Genomic DNA, 7,653 nt, shown 5'->3' with positions numbered 1-7,653 from the left:
CCCGAGCCCCGCCTGACAAACCCTTATTCCATTCGGATCACGCGCCATTCCGAAGTAAGCCCCGCCCCACCTGCTCAGGGCCAGCCCCGAAATTTAGCCCCTCCCGTTTCAGGTCCCACCGCCGGCCCCTCGCTCAAGGCCACGCCCCCTTCCTCTCCTGGCCTCCTACTTCCCTAGCTCCTTCCCCATCCTTTAGCAGCGCGCGGGAGTACCTTCCTCCGTAAGGCCTGGGCTTCCTCCCTCCCCAGACTCCCGGCACCCCATTGAGAGGCTCAGTCAGGGCTACGGTTGAAGGCATTTTACTGCTCTGAGTTCCTATACAATTCTTCGTCCTTTATGGCCAGTACACCTAGCTGTCTCCCGGCCCCCATTCTGTGGCCCCCGTTAAGTCCAGCCTCCGTCCCCAGAGTCCCCGACCCTCCCTCAAGCCGGGAGGAAGAGGAGGCCTTGTCAGTTGTCCAGGCTCATGAGCAGAGCAGTGCCCCTCTTGATCCAGTGATCAGATGTCATGGTCCCCGATCGGAGGTCGATGCCGATGACAAAGGAGGATCGGTCTGAGCTGCCCGCTCGGTTGGGATAGTAATAGCAGGGACAGGAGTACATACCTGGGGGAAAGGAGAGGAGGAGGAGTCAGAGCCCCGGGGCGCCTCGGAGAGAGCAAGGCCCCAGCAGGTGTGGGGGAGGGGCGGGGCCCAGGGTGGGTTAGGATCCAAACTAAGGACGGGAAGGCAGCCCACCCTTGGCGCTCTTCTTGCGACTTTCTGTAGGCCTGAAGTGGATGGTGGGCATGGGGCAGACAAGCTGCATGGGCTCCGCCTCTACCAAGCAGGAGTTCTTCCTATCCCAGCCAGCGCCCTCCAGGTACAGGCCACGGACCCAGACTCCATCCTGGGAAGACACGTTGGGGGGTGGGGGGCAAGTTGGGGGAGAAGTGGAGACCTTTGGCTGCCAGCACCCCCGAAGTGCCATCTCTCTTCTCCCTTCTTAACCAGTTGTTTTCCCACAGTTTACTCCCAGCACCCTCCCCACCCCAGACCTCTGCTCCCACCTTAGGCGGATACACTAGGTTGCTGTCATCCACGGTGGAAACAATGAACTCCCAAGAGAGGTTGTCCACCGGAATCTGGGGATTCAAGGGGGAGCATAAGGGAGGATTCTTAAGGAGCAGAGCAAATCCGCAACCCCAGCACCCACCCCCCATCCCGCCTCCCAGGCTACTCGCTCATGCTCACGTTGTTTTGGCGAGCTGAGGACTGCAGCACTGCAGTGAGGAAGCCGGTGGGAAAGGTGAACCCAGACAGCCAGAAGATCACGGGAGGCCGGGCACGGCTGGCCCACAGCTCAAACTGTTCCACGCGCGTGGCCAAGTCCCGGGTCCAGGAAGCCAGTGGCTTCTGTGAGGGATATGCCTGGAGGAGGAAATAGGGCATGTTACGTACTCATTGACTCTTGCACTCAAATCTTGATTTCGAGCGCTTGGGGCAGATCTGGAAGAAAATCTGCCATGTCAGCCCATTTCCTAGCTGCCGCTGGGCCAACCTCTCCAAAAGCCAGCTTCCAGGAAAGAAGCACCGACTGAGAGGGACACACAGTACAGAGCATCCTTGAAATGTCCTGGGGGTGGGGGCAAGGAGCTTGCGTTCAGTTTCCAGGTTAATTACTCCGTGCAAACCCAGTCTGTGAATAGCGGAGCTGGATCTCCGCCTTGAATCTCTCTGGCTCCGAAACCCAGACACACCGCACGTTGCCATATGCCTCCCAGAACCAGGGGATGGAGGGCACAGGGGTCTGAGAGTGATGCAATCTTGCCTTTCCCCAGAGCGGAGGGACGTGGGCATCAAAGATGCAATTGAAAATCTCTTCGAGGCTTGTAGACATCACGATGAGGCCCTGAATGCCTTTCTCAAGGTCTGTCAGTGAGGACCTGAGCAGGGTAAGGTGGGAGCTTAGAGATGGGAGGGGCCTGGCAGAGCCATCCCTGGGCAGCGGGGCTGGGGAGCCTTGGTGGGGGAAGCCCTTTCCTCTTGCCCCCTCCATCTTACAGGATGGTCTCCATAAGCTTGTTGTATCTCTGGATCTCCTGCAGGAGGACCACATTGAGAGGAGAGGGGTCCATGGCCAGCAGTTTTCGGGTCCCCTCATAGTCGATCATTTCAGGGATCTTCTGTTTCACATCAGCGGCCAGCTCGAGGACCTGGCATGGCGGGAACCCTGAGTGGCGGGCCTCCTTGCTCACCCTCCCTCAGCTGTCGGCAGACTCCTACCTTCTCTTCCCGGCTCTGGCTTCCAGCCCTGGCAGGAGTAATCTGGGGTTGCAGGGACAGCAGAGTCTCAAAGAGAGTCCGTGCCTCAGTGATCTGGGAGGCCACGTCAGCATTGGGGTGCTGGCCAAAGGCCTCGGGGGGGTCCATGCCCGGCAGCATGCTGATGTACTCCTTGTAAGAGGCCAGGCTTCCATCTTTGGGGATGAAATAAGCCTCCAGGACTGACAACCTGAAGGCCCCCGGCATGACCATCACCGCGCTGCGGGCCTTTGGGGCTCAGCACCAGGCCAGGATCCCAGCCACTCTGCGCAGCCCCAAGTTCTGCCCCTGCTCCTGCTCCCTTTCCAACCCCACAGACTGGGCCTCTTCTCAAACGCCCCCTCCCCCGCTGGCCCCAGTCCTGCCCCCTCAGGCGGCTGCTGTTCTCTGGGCCCGTGTCCGAGCCCCCTCCCCGCCTCACCGGTGAAAGGGGGTCGACAGAGCCTGGTCACAGAAATAGTCGTTGATGTAGGTGGTGAGCAAGCGCCGGTCCCAGTCGTCTGTCACGTGCCCACCGTAGTTGACACCGGCAATGAGGTACTTGAGGGCATCCCACGGGGTCTCCTCGTACTCATCCAGATAGAGACTCAGCAAGTTCTCTGACACCTGTGGGCACCCCGCCCCCGTCCCCACACGCCGTTAAGGCAGGAACTCATCCAATGGGGGCTTTCTGTCCACGGTTCCATCGGGACCCCACCGGGCAGGCCTGGGGTGACAGGCCCCGATTGGTGCAAACCTCAAAGTCAGAGTCATTGAAGCCATAGATGATGTTCCAGCCAAGCTGCAGGAACTTTTTGCGCTCCAGCAACACAGAATGGAAGAAGCAGAGGGCAAACAGCAGCTTCTTATACTTGGCAGGTTTGGCACAGCGAGAAAATTGTGCTTCCGTCATCAGCTGGTAAAGACGTGTCATGTTAGCCTTCAGGCCCTGGGGACAATGCAGGACATTTTATTGGGATGTCCTGCATGGGATGACCTGCATCATGCTGAGCCCTGCCACTGGCACCACCACGTACGGTTGTGGAGTTTGCTCACTGCACAAGGACGCTGGCTGAAGGGGGTAGTGAAAGCTGAAATCCAGCCCTTGATCTGCATGCCAGGATGTGCACCAATTCACAGGACTAGGTGGGTGCCTTTCTTTCTTTCATCTGCACACGGGCGCTGTGTGGGCTAGTGGCAGCTCTACCTTCTTGTCCCCCCCCCCTTTTGATAGTACATGCAGCTATTAATGGACAAAAATCTATACACTGCCATATGCAAAGTTTCAGGGTAGATTAAGGGGGTCATATCTATCTGTATGATAGATTTTTCAGACTTTGTGAACGCCCTCGTGGATCAAGGTGGGCAGAGTCTCACTGAGGGGAAAGAGATAATGAGGCTGACAGGAGGGCGTTGGTTTCAGAGAGGTGGAAAGAATGGAAGGGATAGAGGCTCAAAGCAGAGAATAAGTGAGAAGATGGGTCTAACTGAAGTCAAGGGCAAGGACCCAGGTGGGGTCAGAAGAGCTATGACCAGATGGAGCCATTAGGCCTTGATTCACCAGGAGTCAGAGGGCCACTTTCTGTTTTGGGTTTGTTTTTTGTTTAAATTTTATTTATTTATTTGAAAGAGAGAGAGTGATCGAGAGAGAGAACACAAACGGGGGAAGGGCAGAAGCAGAAGGAGAAGCAGGCTCCCCACTGAGCACAGAGTCCGATGTGGGGCTCGATCCCAGGACCCTGAGATCATGACCTAAGCCCAAGGCAGACGCTTCACCGACTGAGCTGCCTGGTGCCCCTGGCCACTTTCTGTCTTGAGCAGGACAGCAATATGTTGTTGACACAGTGCTTTTAAGAAGATGCATCCATTGGGGCACCTGGATAGCTCAGAGGGTTGGGCGTCTGCTTTTGGCTCAGGTCATGGTCTCCAGGTCACAGGATCCAGCCCCATGTCAGGCTCCCAGCTCAGCGGGGAGCCTGCTTTTCCCTCTCCCTCTGCTGCTGCTCTGCCTGTGCTGTCTCTCAAATGAGTAAATAGAATCTTTAAAAAAAAAAAAAGATGATGCATCTGTGACAGACAGAACGTAATGAAAAAACTTGATTGAAATAAAGACTACATGGACAGATATACTATGAATGTGGAGGCGTGATATACGAAAGATGTTGATTTCCTCCAAACTGATCAAGAGGTTTTTTTGGTAGAACTTAACAAGCTAATCCCAGCAATTCTGTTGCAGAATAAAAGTCCACGAGTGGCCTGAAAAAGAATGAGGTAAAGAGACTTGCCGTATCAGCTAGTAAGGACTATTACAGAGCTATAGGGTCACTGAGACTGTGTCTTTTGACCCCAATATGAACAACCTGGCAAATGAACAGAATAAAGGGCCCAGAAATCTACACATATATAAACATGACCTAAGGCTTAGCAGGCCCTGCAGATCAGTAGGGTAACTGTACGCTGTTCGATGATGGTACTGGGAGAACTGGTTATCTGTGTGGCCAGAAAAAAATACTGGACCCCTACTCATTCCACACTTGTGAGAATCCACTTCAAGTGGTTAAAACACCAATATGGGAAAGTCAAATTATAAATGCTTCTGAAGACAAGTGTGAGAAACTGCCTTAGAGTAAGCGAAGATTTCTTGAACAACACCTAGGAGCATAAGCCATAAAGAAGAAAAGAGCTAGGGACGCCTGGGTGGCTCAGTGGTTGAGCAGCTGCTCAGGTCGTGATCCCAGCGTCGTGGGATCGAGTCCCACATCGGGCTCCTTGCTCAGCGGGGAGCCTGCTTCTCCCTCTGCCTCTGCCTGCCATTCTGTCTGCCTGTGTTCGCTCTCTCCCTCTCTCTCTCTGATAAATAAAATCTTTAAAAAAAATTCTTTAAATTTTTAAAATTTAGCTCTTTCTTTAAAAGAGCTAAATTCCACCTCATAGAAATTAAGGATCTCCATTCATAAAAAAAAAAATTAACAAAAAGGAAAAAAAAAACTGACAAGACATATGACTAAGGACGGATTCAGATGGGGAGTGCATCGAGGAACCAGGAACCGTGAGCACGAATGAACGTCGAGTAAGTTGCACTGAATGGGAAAGGCGAATCCCAGGCTACTGGGGGCCCACAGCCAGCTTGGTGCCTCCAGCAGATGCACCTTGAGAAGAGCGGCAGCTGCCCAGAGGGCAGGGAAGGCGACGGGAAGGAGAGTCCTCCTTCTTACCTGGGAAGGTGGGCACACGGGTGTGTGTGGAATTGGGATCCTTTATGTCTTGCGTATGTTTTATATTTTTTTGTGTCTGTGGGATGTTTAATTAAAAGGAAAAGGCCAGACAGCAGCCAGTGATCCACAAATACACTCCAGAGCCGTCCCCTGACTGGCACCTGGGGGCTGAGGTTCTGGGGGGGGATTTTATAAAGGATATGATTGGGTCACTGAAGAAAACTGGAAATATGTAATAGATTTAGGTTAAAACATCATCAGGGACACCCGGGTTGCTCTGTCAGGTAAGCGTCTGGCTCTTGATTTCCACTGGGGTCATGATCTCAGGTGTTGGACTCCACACTGAGCGTGGACACTTCCCTCCCTGCGCCCCCCACTTGCTTGCTTGCTCTCTCAAAAAATTAAAAAGGGGGCGCCTGGGTGGCTCAGTGGGTTAAAGCCTCTGCCTTCGGCTCAGGTCATGATCTCAGAGTCCTGGGATCGAGCCCCACATCGGGCTCTCTGCTCAGCGGGAAGACTGCTTCCTCCTCTCTCTCCCTGCCTGCCTCTCTGCCTACTTGTGATCGCTCTCTCTGTCAAATAAATAAAATCTTTTAAAAAAAATTAAAAAGGAAAATGAAAAAACTAGGGGCACCATTAACAAAGATGGGGTGAGGAGGCTTTCTCCAGTGGCAGGCTGCAACTTGCTTTGAGAGCGGGGGATTTTGGGGCGCCTGGGTGGCTCAGTCATTAAGCGTCTGCCTTTGACTCAGGTCATGATCCCAGGGTCCTGGCATCAGGCTCCCAACACATCCAACACAGTCTAGTGTCACAGCGGGCTGGGGGGCAGCAGGAGCGGGGAGGTCGTATGTGTGTTGGCCTAGACCTGGAGGGCAGAGTCTTCTTGAGGAAGTGATGGTCCCCGGCCTAAAGCAGCAGAGGAGAGACTGAGGAGGATGTAGGCCCAGCAGCAGGGGCTTCTAGAAGCCTTGGGAGCAGGGGGAAAAGTACAGAGTCTGGAGGAAGATGGACAAGGCATTTTAAAAAATTAATGGTGTACGTAGAGTAAAGCAAAGGGGAACAACATTTTAGGTATAGCCAGGGATGGGGGGACAATGCGATGGGTGTAGCCAGGGGTTGGGGGTGGCGCAGGCCATGCTAATACAGTTTTGGTCTTGGCTAAAAGCAGTGGAAAGGTACCAAAACCATTCATGCAGAGGTAAACAGGTGGGATGTGGGAACATGAGCCAATCTTGAAGGATTAGGACAGTTGCACTGATGGTGACTTTGTAATACAGAGATCACCTTTTCCAGAGCTGGAGGGAGGGGTTGGGGTCCAGCGGGTGTGGCATCAGGGAGAGATGCAAGGAAAGGCCGTGAGGCAGGAAGGTTCTATGAACAAGTTATTTTCTCACTGTAAAATGCGAGGAACAGTACTGATGGGGGTGTGCATTTTAAATGAGTTAATAAATGAACGATGTCTGGGCCATGATCGTGCTCAGAAATGTTTAGATATTGGGGTAGCGGAATGGCTCAGATAGTCAAGTGTCTGTCTCCGGCTCAGGTCATGATCCCAGGATCCTGGGATCAAGCCCCACATCAGGCTGCCTGCTCAGTGGGGAGTCTGCTTCTCCCTCTCCCTCTACCTCTTCCCCTGCTTGTGGTCTTTCACTCTCTCAAACAAACAAATAAAATCCTTAAAAAAAAAAAAGTTTAGATGTTACTCCTAGGCTCTAAGAGTTTGGCGTGTAGAGAAAAGAAATAAGGTGGAATATTCTAGAAGGCAGCAGAACCAAAACGCGGTGCTGTCATTATGGCCAACCTCTCGCGGACCCTCACAGGGAGCCCGCCAGGCCAGATGGCCCAGTTAGAGCCTGCCATCTGCAGGCGCCATACCTTCGGGGGCTCTGTGGTCATCTTGATGCTGGCCTGCAGGATGGAGATGGGGAAGTCGGGGTGTGGGCTGGAGCTGAGCCAAAGGCGGAAGGACGGATGGGGCTCTGCCACCTGCAGCTGCTCCACCAGTTTGTCCAGATTAGGCATCCAAGACAGGGACAGGTGGCAGTTAGCGAGGAACACCCAGTGGCCTGAGAGGAGATGCCTGGTTGAGTGGGAGCCTGTTCCCGAGCCCCAGTTGTCCCACGCTCTGCACCGGTCTGTGCTCTCATGTGAGGGCT

The 7,653-nt window shown here is 53.7% G+C and overlaps 1 protein-coding gene across 1 annotated transcript in view; it reads right to left on the bottom strand.

Annotated features, from left to right (window-relative positions):
* Positions 1 to 283: 283 nt before the first annotated feature.
* DNAH2 (dynein axonemal heavy chain 2) overlaps positions 284 to 7,653 on the bottom strand; it is an 87,882-nt gene continuing 80,512 nt past the window's right edge. Inside the window, exons 79-88 of the mRNA XM_082708029.1 lie at positions 7,373 to 7,563; positions 3,040 to 3,231; positions 2,725 to 2,909; positions 2,265 to 2,493; positions 2,043 to 2,194; positions 1,810 to 1,924; positions 1,233 to 1,409; positions 1,049 to 1,123; positions 738 to 888; positions 284 to 605 (exon numbers count right to left, since the gene is read on the bottom strand). Coding sequence (XP_082564155.1) covers positions 451 to 605; positions 738 to 888; positions 1,049 to 1,123; positions 1,233 to 1,409; positions 1,810 to 1,924; positions 2,043 to 2,194; positions 2,265 to 2,493; positions 2,725 to 2,909; positions 3,040 to 3,231; positions 7,373 to 7,563 — 1,622 coding nt within the window. The 3' untranslated portion in view covers positions 284 to 450. The remainder of the gene's footprint in view (positions 606 to 737; positions 889 to 1,048; positions 1,124 to 1,232; positions 1,410 to 1,809; positions 1,925 to 2,042; positions 2,195 to 2,264; positions 2,494 to 2,724; positions 2,910 to 3,039; positions 3,232 to 7,372; positions 7,564 to 7,653) is intronic.

Source organism: Mustela nivalis (assembly GCF_964662115.1).
Source record: "Mustela nivalis genome assembly, chromosome: 17".
Lineage (NCBI taxonomy): Eukaryota > Metazoa > Chordata > Mammalia > Carnivora > Mustelidae > Mustela > Mustela nivalis.
The sequence above is the reverse complement of the archived record's forward strand: the minus strand, read 5'-3'. Positions and strand labels throughout refer to the sequence as shown.